Genomic DNA, 19,243 nt, shown 5'->3' with positions numbered 1-19,243 from the left:
TGTGGACTGAGATCTCTGGCCTTACCGGCCGCTCTTCGCCGCTTTTCCCACCGCGCTGTTGCTGTTGCTGCTGCTGGGCTGTGGCGGTGCTGCCGCTGCCGCCCTTTCTCCCTCCTTTTCCTCGTTCTGTCGCCACCGCGTGCCCAGCGGCGGGGAGGTGGGGCCGCCGCGGGGGTCCTCAGGCGGTGGTGGGCGTTGTGGGGCGAGGGGTCCTCCCTGTCCCGCTCCCGGTGTTGGGTCCGTCCCCTCACGGCTGACCCGGGCCGAGCTGTGCGGGGTTGGGCCCCGTGGCCTCCCCGGGGTGCGGTCCGTGGCGTTGGTAACGGCGGCGGGTGGGGGCGGCAGGGTGTGAGGAGGAGAGCGGGAAGGGAATTTGCTGAAGAAGAGACAAAAAGATGCTCTGGCGGATGAGGAGTGAAGGGCCTGGGAGCACTCCTTGGTGTGGCTGTCCAGGCGAGCCGCCTAATCCAGCGTTCCTCTCCCTGACAGGTTGTCTATCAAGTTCCTCTAAAGGAAAATCATGTCTTGAAGAGAAATGTGGATCAACAGCTAAGAATTAAGATTATATATGACAGAAGTGTTGAGGAGTGAGTATAATGTTGTGGCAACTTTTTTTTTTTTTTCCTCTGTATCTGAGAATAGAAATCTTGTTAACTAAAGCTTGTTTGTTTTGGTTTGGTTTTAAAATATAGTTTACTCCCTGAGAAAAGACACCTTATAAAGGTATGTCACATTTACTTTTTGTTTGTGCGTATTTTATTACGTTGCTGAAGTTACGTTTAAGGCCATTTTAATTAAAAGCTTTGAATACCATCACTTTCATATCCTCTAGTCCAGGAAACCAAAGCTTTGTGTAAGGATTATGTCTCCATTCCAAATAATTAGTGTTCCGTTGAATGTTGTTTTACAGGTATTTACTATATCTCAAGGTGCAAAGGTTTCAGTGAGCAATATGTATATAGTTTTTAAAGCCTCTTTGAAGCTGTACATTCAAATTAATACTGACTCCCTTCTCATTTTCTTATTCAAACAAAATATGGGAATACTGAAACAAAATGTTTGCTAAGTATACTGATAACAGTTGAACTGCTTAGGTCTGGATTTTTGCTGCTCTGCTATACCACAACATCTAGCAAGTTTCATGTAACCTTGTAATTAATGCTTTTAAGTTGAGTTATGTCTGCACTGCTACTGGGTGACTTATTTTTGTTCTATTCAGAACAAACTTTTTCCACAAGCTATATCTTATTTGGAGAAGACATTTCAAGTGCGCAAATCCACGGGTACTATATTACTAAGCAGGTATGTGAAAGTTTTGTTGAAAATCGCTTGCTATATTTGATATTTAACATTGCATTGTATAGCCTTTAAAATAGAATAAGAGTGTAAGAAATGCCTTCCTGAACCAGACCAACCTGACCCAGTGGTGGGAGCAGACACAGATCTGCCAGCCTTCCACGATCAACATCTACATTTGTTGCATCAGAGATGATAAGGGTATGCATGCTGCCTGTTTCCTTTTATATGTGCCACCATTTATGAACCTGCTCCTAATCTCTCTTTGAACCTGTGGATACTCCACTGATGACTAAAAGCATTATATCTTCAGAGCAGGGTAAGTAACAATTCTCATGGTGGAAGTTACATTAAATCCTGTACTGCAGTGTTGCTGGGTGATGTAAAACTATTCTACAGCTTGTTTTTAGTAATAAATCAGTGCTGACTGTCTTTTGTGTTTGCTTGAAGGCAGTGTGCAACAAACCAATATTTAAGGAGAAAAGCTGACCCTCACAGATACTGCCGAGGAGCCTGCGCAGACTATACAAGATGTGGGCCAGTTGTAGTTCCTGAAAAACATCTCCAGGTAAGTCAAGCCATCCGAGTGCTTCTTAACCTTTGAAACCTTTGTGGAAATTAGTAAAAAAGTTAGTAACATAATGTCACTCTCTGTGCATAAGTGACTGTTTGCAGGAGATCACTAAGCTTGAGTGGCAGAATAGAACAATTTGAGTTAGTGGGAGTTTTAGTTTATGCTGTTGAACCAAAAGTCAAGTAAAACTCTACTGTTCTCTAAGCCTGTCCTATAACCAACTGTGAAGAGAGGATGAGATTCAAAGCTTGTTAAATTCCTAATAATCACTTCCTTATTCACCTTGGTCGATGAGTCAGATTTTCACAGAATTAATGTTTTCATTTTCTGAAGACCTTATTTGAAGCTGTTATCCACTGAACTAGGAGCAAGGTGCAGAAAATTCTTCTAACTTGTGTATGTGCATGAATTTGTGATTCAACTACAGTATGTGATCAGTATGTGATTTCTTTCTCTTGAAGTTTCAAGCACAGTATTAAAAATGTACCAAATTACATGTGAAATGCAATTGCTACTTACATATATTATTTCTGTAAGCCAAAAATTTTTTTAATATGTAGGAAATAAATGGTTCTAATTTTGGGATATCTGGCTTGGCAGGCCCTTTTTTTCAAAAGCTGTCACTTCCTGGTGTCTAGCAAATCTTGGCTCTTTTTTTACTGTCTTCCGGGAGTACCCCTTATGGGAGTTTTCTCATCTGTCACTGTTTTACAATGGGATTTATTCTTGGCTTCCAGCTAATTGAATTGTCATGCAAAATTTCTGTTACAGCTAATGTATTTTAATTTTTCCATTTGAACATTGTCAAAGCAATGCAGGGTGTGCAATGAGAATGAATGGCACTGTGGACCCACTGGCATACCTGACCAAGAAGGGGTTCGAGATGCTGACTTTGTACTCTACGTTAGTGCTCTCACTACTGAAAGGTGTGGCCATGAAAATATCATTGCTTATGCAGCCTACTGCCAACTGGAAGCTGAAATGGACAGGTAAGTATTCCTTTTGTTACAAACTCTTTGTTTTAATTAAGCTTCCAAGGTTTTTTTAATTGTTTAGATGGGGACTTTAATGGTTTGCCTGTGTTACTTAATAGAGAAAAGGAGAAGTCATTATTGAAATAAACAAGCACTATAGTTATGTAAAACCACACAACAGTCAAATACTGCTTAACTTGCAAAGCTGAGACATTTAAGTCAAAGCTAATCCTCCACTATTATTGTTAAACATTATTTCAAGATCCTGTTTCCCTTGAAGCCAATGTCATGCTTTCACAAATTTAAAGGAGAATGCAAATATGCCCTAATTATGTGGCTCTTTTTTTCTAGTTCAGTTGTGGTCATTGTAACAGGGCTTTGTACCTCTGTAGTCTCTTATCTGAAATTCAGATCTCTTACACTGTTGTCACTAACACCTGTGCAGAATACCGAATACAGAGATTGATCCTGTCCCTTCCCTCCCCTTTTCAACAGTAAACTAGTCACTGTATTGTTAACACACTATATAAATGACTGGGGAAGTTGTTTAGAAGGACTTATTTTACATTAGTCTTAATTTTCTTTTAAATATTCTACCTCTTCAAGTGAACATGATTTGAATTTGGTAGTATTTTACTAGTAACAATTTAATTTTAAACTGTCTTCCAGGCCAATAGCAGGATATGCTAACTTGTGTCCAAATATGATTTCAACACAAGCTCAGGAGTTTGTTGGCATGTTGTCTACAGTGAAACATGAGATCATCCACGCACTGGTAAGGGTTGATGCATAAAATGCATTTCTGTGAAATTTGTGCCTGCTTTCTCATATACCTCCAGCTTGTTGCGAGAGAAGGAAGGATGTTTGGTCGAGGAAAGCTCTTGCTTTGCCTCCTTCTTTGTGACTTAATTGCCTTGAAATGTGATACTTCGTGTATCTGTGGTGGGTGTGGTAATTATTTCATGGCATTTGACTTTGTGAATGTCTTACCAAAGGTTTCTGTGTGCTTGGTTTTTAACTTGAAGGGTTTCTCTGCTGGACTGTTTGCATTTTATCGTGATGATGATGGAAAACCTTTGACAACAAGATATGCAGATGGACTCCCTCCTTTTAATGAAAGGTATTTCATTTGTTTGGACCTCTCGCTCTTCCCACTGAAAGATGTTTTCACGTTGCCTTTTTGGGATGTATTTTTGCCTGTCAGAAATCCAGCTTGATTCCATTATTAGAATGCTTTGCCTTTATTATGTTCAAACATTGGTGTGTGGTTTTTAGTCTTTTTTTACACTGGTATTAAGCACTTACATAATACACATACATTATACACATATATAACAAACCAAGACTTCATTTATCAAGAGGCTTCAAGTTAAGCATTAAAATTTCCCATGCTTCAATTTCAGTGCTTGCTGAACACCTTACTAAACAGATACTTGTATTTTCTGTAGCCTGTCTAATGTCAGTGCAGTTCATTTTTAAGACATATATCGTGCAAGGTTTATAGTTATGCAGATATGTTTTTAATAATCTTACTTTGGCTTATTAAATCAGAGTTGTGTATATAATGAATGCATAACTTGCAAAGGAGTAATGTTGCATAATTTATACTTCAGAAAGCATGAGGAATTATAGAGATTATTCATGGTTCTGTTTTTTTACAGAGATAAATCTTTGCACAGTAGCATGTATTTGTGGGAAAGATTTGTAACCAAAACATTCTTCTTACAGTCTAGGTTTGTATCAGTGGAGCAGTAAAGTCGTTCATAAAGCAGTGAGGTTATGGGACATACGTGGTGGCAAAATGCTGCACCATGCTGTTTATCTTCTGATAACACCTCGTGTAGTTGTAAGTATGGATTAACTTAAACTTTTAAACCTTGTATGCCAAGATTACTACCATATTGTCGAGTCATAAATATTGTTTTATTCTTTAAGAAGTAATAACCCAACATTGAATACTCTTTTCCTGAAATTATGGCCCTAAGACTACATGATTAAGGCTATAACTATTTGAAAGGGTGTATCCAAAGTAAAGTGGAAAATAGTTGACCGACAGTATGAAGTAAATTGACATAGTAAGAGACAATGAAGGGACTGACTGGCAAGTAATTTATAAAAGGTTAAACAAAACTGCTGTCGAATAGATTCTTTAATCCTACTCTTTAGATGTTTTCCTACAAATGTAGACACGTAGTATTTCTGTTGCCTTAACAGATAGTGTCACTGCTTTTCTCATTTATACATTAATCTTTTTTTCTGCTTTTCTCTTTAAAAGCATTATTTTAATCTTTTTCTAATTTTATTGGTTACAAAATAATGCAGTTAACACTTTTTGTCATGTTTAAAAAGAAATTCCTCAAGTATTCTTGGAAGTACTTCTTGCTTCCCACACCTCTGACTCTCCCTCCCACCCCCAACAGAACATATGCTTAAGTGTAATAAATTGGTATTGGAATAAGTTGCAGTGTTAATCATACTTGGCTGCAAATAATGTTTTTGTTTGCTATATATACTATGTTAGATTTAAAACAAACTTGGTTTAATTAGCCCTGTTTTGAAAATTGGCCATGCTGTTCAGAGCATTGAAGATGCTCCTGGGTAGTGCCACCCTGGCAAAAGCTGGGGTCCTGGCTGTGAGACCGCAGCATTGTTCTGATGCCTCTTCAGATTTTTAAATATTTTGCGTAAAATGCTTCCCCATTTAAATTAGTTGACACGTACAGCTTCCTAATAGAGAAGTGTGTTTTCTCTGAAGTGTTTCACATAAGCAGGGTTGTAGTGTTCCTACATTGTTTGGTTTTTTTTTTTGTTGTGGTATTTTAATATGGTGTTTAGTGTGTGCATGCTATTCTTGGCTAATTCTGTTGCTGTTTTATTCTTGTAATCTTCCATTGTTTATTTCCAGGTGATAAGTAGACAGATTGTTATGCTTGATGTTCAGGTACTTGCTGGCTTTGCCTCTCGGTAGAAGTGGTTTACATTCGGAGGAAAACAAGATGGTAGAAAAAGAAATGCTGAAATACTTTAAAAAATAATTCTAGAATATTAGGACCACTTCTGGGTATCTGCTAAATGTTTTGAGAGTTGCATTGAAATGTTCTCTTCTTAGGAGGAAGCTCGAAAACATTTTAATTGTCCAATTCTAGAGGGAATGGAGCTTGAAAATCAAGGTGGCATGGGTACTGAGCTCAATCACTGGGAGAAAAGACTGTTGGAGGTTAGTGCTGATGTTAGGAATGGAGGGGGATGTGGGAATGTCTGCTCTGCCCACCTTTATTTTTAGGTACCTACTGGAGCCTTGAAAATGCAGGTGTGTCAAACCTCACTGAAATATGTAACAAACAGTACTAAACTACAAGTACTTAAATGTCCAATTTCTAGATAAATTTATGTTTTTACATTATTGCTAAGTCTCAGAATATGAGTTTGAGATGATAAACTGATTACTAAAAAACTAAATGTCTCTTGTCTGCCGTTTACCCTTTTGAGATGGTATGTTCCCTTTTTAGAGGAAAGGGGGTATTCCTTTGAGTCGATTCAACTCTGTCACCCTCTGCTTCTTAAACATCAAATATTTGATCAGTCTGTCTATTAATCATCTTGACTTCATCTTTATTCATGTGCCCTGGGATTAGCTTTTGTCATCTCTACTCCAGAGTAGAATAGAACCTCATCTGATCAAGGAAATGCTTATTTCCCTCCTGACACTTAAGTTTATTTTTATTTGTGACTTTGCATTCTGTAATGTTTTTGGCAGATATACCTTCTAGTTGCTCTTGTATGCAATGTGGTAAACAAGAAGGGAAATGCTTCGGGACAGGCCTTTTTGTGGAAGTAATCTTGGAAAATACATATTTCTTGAGACTGAAATTGTTAGCTTTTCCAGCTTTTCAGTAACCTTTGGTGTGGAATAGTACTTTTAAACCAAGTGGGAAAACTGTGACTAGAATGAGGATAATTGTAAGGACTGAATGGGATTAACAAAAAGCAGATTATTACTGGTCTCCTTTCCACTTTTCTGGAGAAAGTTTGTATCTGTAGTTTGCTTTTGGTCTTGATCCAACTCAAGTATCGTAGAGATAGCAAATTTGGTGCTAAAGTTTGCTGGTGGTAATTCCACCTAACGACCATAGTGGAGAGGGAAGGCTGAAAAACTACATGTTTTGAAGAAATAATAGAAATGAGATTAAGTTCAGCAATAGAAATCCTAGAGTTGTGTACTTAAGGGTGAGTGAGTTTTGCTGTAAGCCTGAAGTTTTTCAGGTGGAAATGACTGATCAGGAAAAAGACATAGGTAGGTGTTACAATTGCCAGTTATAAGATGATTAGAACATTGCAGTTCCTCTTTTGAGGATGGTATGAACTTGCTTATTTGCAAACGAGATAGGAAATTCTACTGCCACACTAATAAAGTTTCCTTTGGAGTGCTATGTTCCTTTAGTCATGTGCCCTGTGTACCTTGCTCCCAAAAAAGACTACTAGAAATTCTAGGAAAACTAAAAACCAGTCTTTCACAAGAAAATTAGATGAGCTTGGCTTTCATCTTACCAAAAGGAGAGAGATGTGCGATTGTTACTGATAAATACACTAGAAGAAGGAAGAGTTTTATTTTACCTAAATAAAAATGACTACACTTTAGTCATGAATAAGGTTTAGCTGGAATTTGGAATGAGATTTCTGACTTCTAGAATTATGAAGCTTTGTAGGATGGTGTGGGGAAGGGAGTTGCACTTGTGATTCATTTTATGAAAGGGGGGTTAATTGGGTTTTGGTTGTTAATAGTAAGAAGGGACTGGAAATAAAATGCTTTTTTCATAGGAAGCATTTTCTTACAATAATGATTTTCAGTGGATTCCTAATAATAACTAATAACTTTCAGAATGAAGCAATGACTGGATCCCATACACAGAATCGAGTCTTTTCCAGGATCACCTTAGCATTAATGGAAGACACTGGGTAAGAATTAATAAGAATGGGGTTTTTTTGGTTCATGTTTGATTTTCATTGTACTTGATTTTAGTTGGAATTGATGCACTTGTGCTTACCCACCTGCAACACAGTAGATAATCAGCATAAATAGCATTACATTAGTCAAGGAGTTATATCTAGCATGTTAATTTTTTCATGTATTCAAAAGTCCATTCGTTTTTAGTCTAGCCTTAAAAAAATGCAATGCATGGTATTATTTGTAGTGTCTGTTTATTTTAGTCTGTTTTCTCTCAGGTGCATACAGTACATACTGATTATTTTTCAGGTGTTCTTGCAGACAGAGAGCATACATTATCTGAAATTTCATCTTTATGCATTGTTCCTTTGCAGATTATGATGCATTGCTGTGGAACAAATAAGCAATAAAATTTTCTTTTAGTCCATTGTGACTTGAAAAATAGTGAAATTGTAATATATCATTATAGGCAGAAAGGAATGCAGTTTCCCTTTTTTGTCATTTGAAAACCTTAAGGCATAGTATGAAGTTCTTTGAACTGCTGTTTTATTAATCAGAACAGTAATTTTTGAAGTAACAATATTCTCATTTCAAAATACTTTTATAGCTGGTATAAAGCAAATTACAGCATGGCAGAGAAATTAGATTGGGGACGCAATAAAGGCTGTGACTTTGTAATGAAGAGCTGCAAATTCTGGATCGACCAAAAGAGACAAAAGTAAGAATACAGTCTTTTTTTAAAAAAATGAGGAAACCCTCATGCTTGTTTACATTTGTCCTTCACATGCAACTCAGTAAAAAGAAGTAGAGGTAGATAGATCAACAAAAAATGCCATCCTAGTACCGTCAGAATGTACCCAGGTAGGAGCACACCAAATGTATTCATGAAATGGTTTGGGTTGGAAGAAACCTTAAAGATCATCTAGTTCCAACCCCCCTGGCATGGGCAGGGACACCTTCCACTAGCCCAGGTTGCTCAGAGCCCCGTCCAACCTGGCCTTGAACACTGCCAGGGAGGGGGCAGCCACAGCTTCTCTGGGCAACCTGTGCCGGTGCTTTGCCACCCTCACAGGAAAGAATTTCCTCCTTATGTCTAATGTAAATCTCCCCTCTTTCAGTTTAAAATTGTTACCCTTCTTCCTATCTCTACACCCCCTGATAAAGGGTCCCTCCCCATTTTTCCTGTAGCCCCTTGAAGTACTGGAAGGCCGGTACAAGGTCTCCCCAGAGCCTTCTCATCTCCAGGCTGAACACCCCCAAATCTCTCAGCCTGTCCTCACAAGGGGGTGCTCCAGCCCCCTGAGCATCTTTGTGGCCTCCTTTGGACCCGCTCAAGCAGGTCCGTGTCCTTCTGATGCTGGTGCCCCCAGAGCTGGACACAGCACTGCAGGGGGGTCTCATGAGAGGGGAGTAGAGGGGACAATCCCCTCCCTCAACCTGCTGGCCAACTTGATGCAGCCTAGGACACATTTTGGCTTTCTGGGCTGTGAGTGCACTTTGCTGGCTCACAGTCACTTTTCCATCTATTGATACCCCCAAGTCCTTCTGCACATGGCTGCTCTCAATCCACTCATGGCCCAGCCTGGATTTGTGCTTGGGATTGCCCTGACCCATGGGCAGAAACTTGCACTTGACATTGTTGAATTTCATGAGGCTTGTACTCAAGTTAGAGTGCAAATTAAGACTTGTATATTAAGAGCAGAAGCATCCCACCCCAATAAATACTTAAAATACTAAATACTAAACATTTTAGGATGTAGAATGCATTTACACTATGAGGGCTATGCTTTAGAGAGGAGGGACTTAAAGCATTTGCTTTCTTATTTTGTCCCTTTTAATTGGAAATGCAGCCCGTGTCATTTTGCATTACTGGATTGTACTTAAAGCAACAGAAGGAGATGGTAGGCATCTTCAGAGCATTCCTTGTGTGTTTCTACAATACTCATGTATTTCTGCAACACAGCTGCATAGTGGGCCTGTTTGTGTTTTTTTCTTTAAAGTTTACAAATCAATGTCATTAAAACTAAACAGGTGAGTGCATTGTAACTTTACTGGCTGGTGTTTTGGTTTAAGCCCAGAGGGTGACTGAACATCATACAGCTGCTTGCTCACTCCTTCCCCTTCATCGATGGGAAAGATAAAATAAAAGGCTTGGGAATTAAGATAAGGACAGGGAGGGGTGCCTTGCCCATTACAGTCATGGGCAAAAGACAGACTCAGGGGAAGAAAAAGAACATCAGTTTAATTTGAACACCATCACTAATTTACCAGTCAAACAGAATAGGACAGTGAGAAATACAACCACATCTTTAAAACACCTTCCCCCTACCCCTCCCTTCTTCCTGGGTTTAACTTTACTCCCACTTCCTCTACCTCCTACCCTCCAGCAGCATAGCGGGGCAGGCATGGGAGTTGCAGTCAGTTCCTCACCTGTTGTTTCTGCTCCTCCTTCCTCCTCAGGGGGAGGAATCTTCAAACTACTCCCCTGCTCCAGTGTGGGGTCCCTTTCATGGGAGACAATCTTCCACAAACTGTTCCCATGTGAATCCTTCCCACGGGCTGCAGCTCTTCATGAGCTGCTCCAGTGGGTCCCTTCTGTGGGCTGCAGTCCTCCCAGCAACAGACTGTTCCAGCGTGGGCTTCCCATGGGCTTACAGCCTCCTTCAGGCATCCACCCGCTCTGGTGTGGGGTCCTCCCTGGGCTGCAGGTGGGCATCTGCTCCACCGTTGACCACAGGCCCCAGGAGAATCTCTGCTCCAGCACATCTCCCCCTCTTCCTCCTTTCTTCCTCTCTTGGTGTTTGCATAGGTATTCCCCTCACTACTCCCTCCCCCCAGGTTCCCCTCCTTAGTTATCATTGAGGTGCATCTACCCTCGCTAATTGGCTTGGCCTTGGCCAGAGGCAGGTCTGACTTGTTGCTGAGGGAGCTTCGAGAAGCTTTCCACAGGACCCACATCTGTAGTCCCTCTCCTGCTACCGAAACCCTGCCACACACAAACCCAACACAGCTGGCTTGATATTCTTTAAATTAGAAAGGTCATAATCAGACAAATAACAATAATTAGCCTCCAGAGAAGAAATTGGTGCTTCTTTGTGTGATTGACTGAGTGTGGGGGGAAAGTGAGAACAGACAGTCTTGACAGACTGCTTAGTTAAATTATGAAAAGCAGTTAAAGTGATATAACGTGATTTGTATTTTTGTTGGGTTTTTTTTGAGGAGGCAATTAATCAGTCCATACTGTGACACTTTGAGGAGTAATCCCTTGCAGTTAACCTGCAGGCAGGACCAAAGAGCAGTAGCAGTGTGCAACTTGCAGAAGTTTCCAAAGGAGTTACCTCAGGAATATCAGGTATAATGGATTTTACTTAACCAAATAACCAAGTGTTTTCAGTCTTGTACTTTGCATCCAGGTGATTATATTTGTTTCATTTTTTTCTTCTGAACTAGTAGATACGAGTAGATACTGTGAAAGATGTCTGCTTAGTTTATTATGAGGAGTCTGGAGGCTGAAAAAAAGCTTTGTGATCTTAATAAAGCAATATGGATGTTACTTGGCTTACTTGGCTATCTAATCGAATATCAGATGGAAACATAGCTGTATAACAGAAATCCCCCAGAATGTTTTGTCTGAGGTATTTTTTCCGCCAGACTTCTGCCTTGTGTCACTGCACACTAAGCAGTTTGTTCTGTTTCATCCCAGAGAATGCTACAGTTTCAAAGTGGGGGCAGGGGCAGGGCTGGGGAGCGATGCATGCAAATGTGAATCTCTCTACATTATTTATTCTTAAGTATTCTTAAATACTTTACTTATTCTTAAATACTTCTGGCTCATCTGGTTCATGGGTAGTGTAAGTTGCTGTTAATAGCATTCCTGATTAGTAATAGCAGCTGTAGTGATTGGTTCTATTTAAAAACTGGTTGTACGCTTGTCCTTGCACAAACTGTCTCATGACCTGTTTTGTTTTGCAGTATTTTGATAATCTTAATGGAGTACCAGTGGAAGAATTGCCTTATTATGGTGGCTCAGTAGAAATTGCTGACTATTGTCCCTTTAGTCAAGAATTCAGTTGGCATTTAAGTGGTGAATTTCAACGCAGCTCAGACTGTAGAATAATTGAAAACCAACCAGGTCAGTTTTCAGGACTTCAGTGTGGTGTTTAAGACCTGACATTTGTTAATCTGGAATGGGCTTGCTGTGCATCCAAACTAATTGGATGTGAAATTGGTTTTATACTTCTGGCTGTGTAAAAGCTGGTCTGGGGTCTACCTTGTACACCCAGGAAGCACACATGTCTAATACAAGAATTGCATAAGTATTGAACAGAAATTAACCCCAAATGATCCAAATATAAGACAAAGGGTGGGGTTGAGGGTTGGTTGGTTGTTTTTTGAGTCTTTGAAAAAGAATTCCGCTTTCCATCTTTGTAGATTTTTGTTGTTGTTGTTGTTCAAGATAAGGAGCTTTGCAAATTACCAGAACATGGGCTCATCTCCTAGGGTAGTGCATGAACTTTCCATGTTGCAGAGCTCCAGAATGCTGTAGGATATTACCCGTTTGCACACTTGTCTCAAAAACAAATGAATAAACACCTTCTGCCCTCAAGCCAGCAGTCCAGGTGGTGCTACCTGGAGGCAAATATATCCACATCATAGTTCTGATGGAAAGTGCTTTTTTTTTTTTTTTTTTTTTTTTTTTTTTAATCTTTGGGTTTTTTCCACTTTATATTCAAGGCAGTATAATTCCCAAATTGATAATGATTAATGGTCTGAACAATTCTAAAAGTAAACCTTGAATTGCATGTGAAGACATTGACTAATTATAGCATATTAAGTTGATGTAGACATTCTGTTCCCTTAGTAAGTTGCAATTCATTATATTCTTTCTACCTTAGATCCTACCAAAAACTATGGTGCAGAGAAATATGGACCAAACTCTGTATGTCTTATTCAGAAATCTGCTTTTGTCATGGAACAGTGCAGGAGGAAACTCAGTTACCCCGACTGGGGTAGTGGATGTTATCAAGTAAGTATATGTTGGGTTTTGGTTTGGTTTTTTTTTTAATAAGACTAAAGGGAAAAGTCAGGCATAAAATGTAGACTATGACTGTTAGAACTTTGCACCTGGACACTGTACATGATCTTCTCTGCCTTAAATCACTAGATTACATGTCAGGCTTTGAAAATAAACATCTTCCAACCATAAATCTGTAGTTTAGATCACGTGTCAAGTTAAGCATGTGACCGCTGGGATGGCTTGTGTGTTGCTTCCAGTCTTGCGAAAGATTTCATCTGTCTTACCTCTGTGATGCTTTCTCCAGAGCAAAGTAGGAATGCTTATATTGGAATCTTATGTTGTTGAAGCTTAATGTTAATTAGTTGCTCTGTTTTTTCAAAGGCAGAAAGCACTGTGCACAAATCACTTCTCCTTACCCTCTTCTTCAGGACTATATCACTAAAGGTGTCCCTTTCAACAACAGCACAACTCTCAAGAAGTAGTCATTAGCAGAAGCTGAATTTTGATCGTTCTCAGTTGATGATCTGCATAATTGCACAAAAAGAGTACAGTCAGTGCTTTAAAGCATTCTTGAACAAAATAGTTGCTCTGAGTGCATTAAAATACTTGCAGTTAATCTGTGCTCTAATACTAGGTGTTTACAGAATGTAGTATTTACTTATTGAAAGAGTCTCCAAATCCCCAAACATATTTCTGATAAATTATAATACAGACTTGACTTTCATTCTTTTATTTTAAGGTTTCTTGTTCTCCACAAGGGCTGCATGTTTGGGTCAAGGACACTGCATACCTATGCAGCCGCTCAGGTCAGGTGTTAACTGTGAGCATTCAGATGAATGGCTGGATTCATGTTGGAAATCTGATTTGCCCAGCTTGTTCAGACTTCTGTGACTTCTGTCCCCCAGAGCAGGATCCTCCAGCTTCTAACTTAACAAGAGCTGCACCGATCGGTAGGTTGCCTTATTTGCTGAAGTAAAACTTAATATTAAAAGCCTGAAGACTCTGAAAGATGTGTCAGCTTGGACTGTCAGGGTACAGGAAAGAAGAGCCATGGCCTGGTTGTTCTAAGATCCCAGGCTCAGGAGTTACAGGAGGGTGGCAGAGGTGCCCTGCTTTTTGCTGTGCAGTTGTGCAGGGTAGTGGATAACATAGGAGAAATGTGTCTGAAACATAACTACTTCATGTCATGTCTTCTTCTTGTAATTGCCCAGAAATCTAGCTTCAGCCTAGCAACTTATCAGAAAATTTGATTGGTGTTTTGAAGGCCATATCATTATTACAACATTCATAATAATCTCCTGGGTGGAAAGTGAGTTCTCATTTGTATAACTTCCCATTGACAATGTTAATGCTGTAATCTAGCACATGAAAGATAGGTGTTCGTTTGCTTTTTGAGGGAGGAAAAAAGCTTAATTCACTGACTACCAGTTAATGTTCTGTCAAGAACAGATGGCTTTCTAAAAAGCCAATTGATGAAAGAGAATGGTCTTTACAGTATTTTGCACTAGTGGCTTATTTTTAATCCTTTAACCAATTCTTGAATTGTCAGATGTGCTGTTTCTACTGCAGTTTTCTAGGAAAAAATAAACCTGTTTAGTTTACCTGCATTTTAGAATGAGAAACTGTAACCTAGGAGATTCACATCTTCTACCATCTATTTGAATTCATGCTTGGTGTTTCTTACACACACACACACACGGCTTGGTTTTTTATATTTACAGCCATACAGATCAAAAGTATTAATAAGAGTCTTTTGAGAGTCTATGGTTTTGAGAGTCTATGACTTCCCTCCAGTGATGTCATGGGGAACTTCCTGCTCTTGCAATACCAATAAATCTATTCTCATTTGTTCTCCTACTTGTCATTGGTGAAGGAATGCAGATATTTATTAAATTGTAAAGAGAATAATCATGTTATTTGGTTGGTTTGAATTCCTTGAATAGTCTTTGAATAATCTTGAAAACTAGAATAAATCAGTGTAGATGACTGTAAATATATTTTTGCTCTTTGGTATTTTTTAGTATTCTTTTTGTTATTTTGTCTTCTCTTTAGTTAGAAAATTTATAAGCTTTATGTTGTTTTGTTTTTTATTTTAGACTTATGCTCCTGCTCGTCTAGCCTGGTTGTAACCCTTTGGCTATTGATGGCTAACTTAATTCCCCTGCTAACAGGATTATTTCTCTGCGCATAGAGTTAAGCACGGGGCAGGAAGATGTTCCCAGATGATATACCATCATGTTGCCCTCATTGCACTCCATATTGTGGAGCATGGAGTTTTTTGTCTCTGCAGGCAGCTGTCTTCTGCTGGACCTCATCTCTCCTGGCAAGTATCGGTGCAGACAGTAGTCAGGGAGGTACTGCCAAAACCAGCCAGAGTTTGAGGAGGAAAATTTACCTTGTCATTTTAGTAAGTGCCAGTATTTTCCTGCATTGCAACCTTTAATTTTTGATGGAGTGAGTAACAAGATCCACTAAGCCAGCTGTGTTAGACTACCTGGCTACTCAGTCAAGATTTGAAACGAGAACTCTGCTGAGGGTTGTTTATTTGTTATGTCCTCTGTGTGACTGGTAGCAAAGCATCCTCAAACTGGAAATATACCTCAGTGGTTTAGTCAAAAGCCATGTAAAAATCAGTTGTCATCACTGCTAATAACCCAGGCCTGAACAGGTGTGGGAATTTATTTGGTTTGTCAATTCTTACAATTTATGGATGGAAGAAATAATTTAGTAGGATAGACCAGTGGTTGGCAGTTGTCTCCACAATTCAATTCTTCAGCTTTGAGTCTTCTCAGAATTCATACTAGTTCGCAGTAAAGTGGCTGATTCTTGGGGTTCACTTAAACCTTCCTACATGCACAAAGTGAAATTTCAGACTGGTAACCAAGACAACTGTCTAGAAATCTCATTCTCATTTAGCACGTGCCACTGAAATTTAATATGTCAAATTTCGAATATTCTCAGACTTATTTGCTAGGCAAATGCATTTCAGTACTGACACCCGGTCTGTATAATTGGGATAGGATTTCTGGTTATATTTAATTTTGTTGGTTTGTTTCTTAAATAATGACGTTATTTTTTTAAATAGTATGAACATAAATGCAGCTGCTCTCACTTTTCATTAAAGGACAAACCAGTAGCGATGGCAGCTATAATCTTACAGGACCGCATTGACTTTTCTAGACCAAAAACTATATTGAATGTGGAAAGAAAAATCTAATCTGCCTTTGTTTCTTTTTTGGTTTTCCCCCTTCACTTTTTCTTGGACATATAAATACTATGGATTACTTGAGTATTTGTAATAAGTTGAGAATCAGACATTTTGAACCACACAAGGGCACACCTTGGTACAAAATTAATCACTTGATGGACAAAATGTGTAAGAGGAAGGACATGAGCAAAATCTGTTTAGCTAAGGACAGCTGCTCTATAGGACACTTGTAAGGATGTTTTTATTTGTTTCAGACGCTATAATGCATTACAAATAATCCTATTTGGAGTAAAAAAAACTCTTACGTGGTCCAATCTGTTGTCTGTCCTGTTAGCATAGTTTTTGTTCTTGGAAGAGTGTTAAACTTGAGGGACCAGACGTGCCCAGTGCACTAAAAAAAATGACACTATAGGAAGAAAGATTATATTACTCTGCTTCTTAAATGTGCTGTGGTGTTAGAACTGTCAATGACTAGATCAGTTTCTAAAATGAAAGGTAGGGAGATGGAAGGGGTATGAAGTAAAATTTTTTTAGCTACAATTATACTTGTTTAATAATAGGATTTCCATTGTAATGGTAAGAAAATCTTTGTGCCTACTGGACTTGTGGGTTTTTTATTTAAAGAAACTTACAACACTGCTGAGGTGAGTAAGCTGCAACCTAAACTGTCTGAAGGCATCACGGTTGAGAGAGTACCTTGCACTGGGCTAGTTCCCCTTCTTAACTTCAAGTTAAGTTTGCTTTGAATTATACAAGGCCTAGGCTAGCCTTAAATAGGTGTTTCTGAGAAGCAATACAAATTAGGAATCATATGCTTTAAACATGTACAAGTTTGAATGAAGAAACACTCAAATTAATAAGTGGACACTAATTGTTTTAATATATGCACACTCAATGGTTGGTGTACACTGATTCGTTGAAAACATAAAGGTTTGAGAATACATATTAGGTCATAGAGGTTGATATTGTATTTTTTGTCTGTGTGCAATAATACAGTTTAAATAGTATCACTCAACAACAATGCTTTTGATACTTGAAAAGAAATTATTGGTTATTTTTTCTTACTGTGAAATATTTGCACTGTCTGAACTTTCTGGTTAACTTTATAGCTGTTAAACTTTTTTACTGATGTTAATTTATTGTGCTTGATATTTGATATGCTAGTCTCCTGTCTGTGTAAGTGTGAAATTTGTCATATTTAAGTGAATATTTTTATCTTCTACACAGTTGTTTATCTTGAGGGCTTTTTTTCTTTTATTCTCTCTTCCTGAGAATTAACTGAAAGATGGCTTCAAAAGTCTATGCTTACCTACTTTGGAATTGTATGCATTAATTAAAGAAAGAGGCTGTAGCATATTGTACCTGCAGGGAAAAATCTATCTGCCTGTCAGAGCTCTTGTGGTCAGATTCACCTAGTACCTGCTGAGTAGCTGCATCAGTGAATCCAGTGAAGTAAAACTATTATTGCCTTAATACTCTGAGATTTCAGTTGTAATTTCTTTGACGTGCAGCCATTCAACTGGCTGTGAATTGCAGAACTGGACGTGACTTTGGGGAGTCGGGGAGGGAAGGTACTTGAGCAGGCAAAATCCACCGTGTTGTATCCTGTCAGTGTGTTAGGAGCTGTAGCTGTGTTGGAACTGCCAAGAAATGTGTCAAGTTCAGTTTAAAATGAGAGTGAATTTGTGACTGTCAAAAAGAATATGTGAGTAAAACTGACTACCTCAGTTCTGTTTGTCTTCTGTTCTAGCCTGCTGTGAAATTCCAAATCTCTCAAGAAGAATTAAGTAAAAACATGTCTCAGGTTTTTAAGAGCAAAACAAATACAGTAGGAAGCATAAGCCATTTTTGAGTGTAGAACATAGCTAAAATTGTAGCTTAAACCAATCAGTTATGTAGCCTTAAGTGTAGTTCCCCCGTAAAAGTCAGTATTGGTTTTAAATAAAAAGTTTGCAGGCAGCTGCTTCAGGTGTCCTGACCATATTGTGGCAGGTCCACCCTATTTCATCTCTTACATGTGGAAACTTGGAAATATAGCCCAAATAAGTGTCTGTGTTTTCACCAGAGCAGATAGGGCAGCAGGAGCCCTGGAAATAGTGCTGAGATAAATGAGTTAGCTTGTCTGTAGCAGAAACATTTTCAGTATATAATGTCAACAGTTTTAATTTTTTTAAAAACATTTCATGTTTGCTTATGGAAGTAAATTAGTCTTGCGGTCTGTTTTTTACCCCAGCTGTTCAAATCTTACAGCGTTTCAATTAGAAATCGAGGCAAGTCACGCTTTAGGAACACGTATTTCAAGTGTATCAAACAATTACAAGGAGGAAGGATAGCTTTCGGCTGGAGCGTGCAGCAAGTGAAATTACAGCGAAAAGCAGGTTCTTCGTTCCCCTTGAAATTAGGTGAGGTCTTGGGAGGCTGTCATGGCCTTGGATGTAGGTTAATTACCAAAACAGAATTTTGACCCCCAATAATTGACTGTCAGTCCAATGCAGCTCTTCTTCTGAGCACAAGTAAATTAGGAAAACTGATGTCACTTAAGCAGACATATTCGCAGTCCCTTACAAGGGCCTGTTGTTTTTAAACCTCCCTGTCCTGCAAATCTTTCTGCTCGAATGTATTTCAGTAGAGAGGGGGGCATGTGTCCTTTCTCCCCATGTTTCCTAGGAGTGACTTTCAGCCAGCTGAGCAGGTCAAAGTCTGTCCCCTGCAAGATAGAACAACCAGCTTTTGCTCGGCTGAATGCGTGGGTGCCTGCTTGCATGGGTCAAGCTTCAGGATGTGGGTCTACTTGTACACTAAATATTGTGATCTTACGCTACCGGACTTCCAAAGTGCAAATGTTGCCTTTTTAATGTGAAGCTTACCTTGGAGATAAAACAACTGTTTTGAGAGAACTGGCTGACCTTGAACATGTGTTTCCTGTTTTGGTACAGAATATAAATACAGAACAAACTATTTTACATAGATTTTGACTGGATCGAGATATAAGGGCTAATTTTTTGTTATTTACGGAGAAAAAATTTCCTTATTTTAATGTGTAAAAAAAAAAAAAGTATGTCATACAAAAGAAGAAAAAACTGTTCATCAATAAAATGTCTGTAGAAAATTGACTCTTGTCCTTTTCTTTGAGAGCTGACACTCAGTTACTAACCCTGCGAATAAGCGCAATAAAGGACCACCGTTACCAGTCTTTTTTTGTTAAGAATTTTGAAAAATTAAACTAGTC

The 19,243-nt window shown here is 38.9% G+C and overlaps 1 protein-coding gene across 1 annotated transcript in view; it reads left to right on the top strand.

The window, feature by feature from the left end:
- The window catches only part of LMLN (leishmanolysin like peptidase), a 19,452-nt gene extending 340 nt beyond the window's left edge, over positions 1–19,112 (top strand). Inside the window, exons 2-18 of the mRNA XM_026852511.1 lie at positions 12–157; positions 490–587; positions 693–723; positions 1,220–1,302; positions 1,747–1,864; positions 2,681–2,859; positions 3,514–3,619; positions 3,870–3,964; positions 4,573–4,690; positions 5,954–6,061; positions 7,724–7,800; positions 8,397–8,507; positions 11,009–11,141; positions 11,762–11,921; positions 12,685–12,815; positions 13,546–13,756; positions 14,903–19,112. Of these exons, the coding sequence (XP_026708312.1) occupies positions 12–157; positions 490–587; positions 693–723; positions 1,220–1,302; positions 1,747–1,864; positions 2,681–2,859; positions 3,514–3,619; positions 3,870–3,964; positions 4,573–4,690; positions 5,954–6,061; positions 7,724–7,800; positions 8,397–8,507; positions 11,009–11,141; positions 11,762–11,921; positions 12,685–12,815; positions 13,546–13,756; positions 14,903–14,997 (2,000 nt within the window). The 3' untranslated portion in view covers positions 14,998–19,112. The remainder of the gene's footprint in view (positions 1–11; positions 158–489; positions 588–692; positions 724–1,219; positions 1,303–1,746; positions 1,865–2,680; positions 2,860–3,513; positions 3,620–3,869; positions 3,965–4,572; positions 4,691–5,953; positions 6,062–7,723; positions 7,801–8,396; positions 8,508–11,008; positions 11,142–11,761; positions 11,922–12,684; positions 12,816–13,545; positions 13,757–14,902) is intronic.
- The last annotated feature ends 131 nt before the right edge of the window (positions 19,113–19,243 follow it).

This window comes from Athene cunicularia (assembly GCF_003259725.1).
Source record: "Athene cunicularia isolate RWA chromosome 7 unlocalized genomic scaffold, athCun1 chr7_part1, whole genome shotgun sequence".
Taxonomy (NCBI): Eukaryota; Metazoa; Chordata; class Aves; order Strigiformes; family Strigidae; genus Athene; species Athene cunicularia.
The sequence above is the reverse complement of the archived record's forward strand: the minus strand, read 5'-3'. Positions and strand labels throughout refer to the sequence as shown.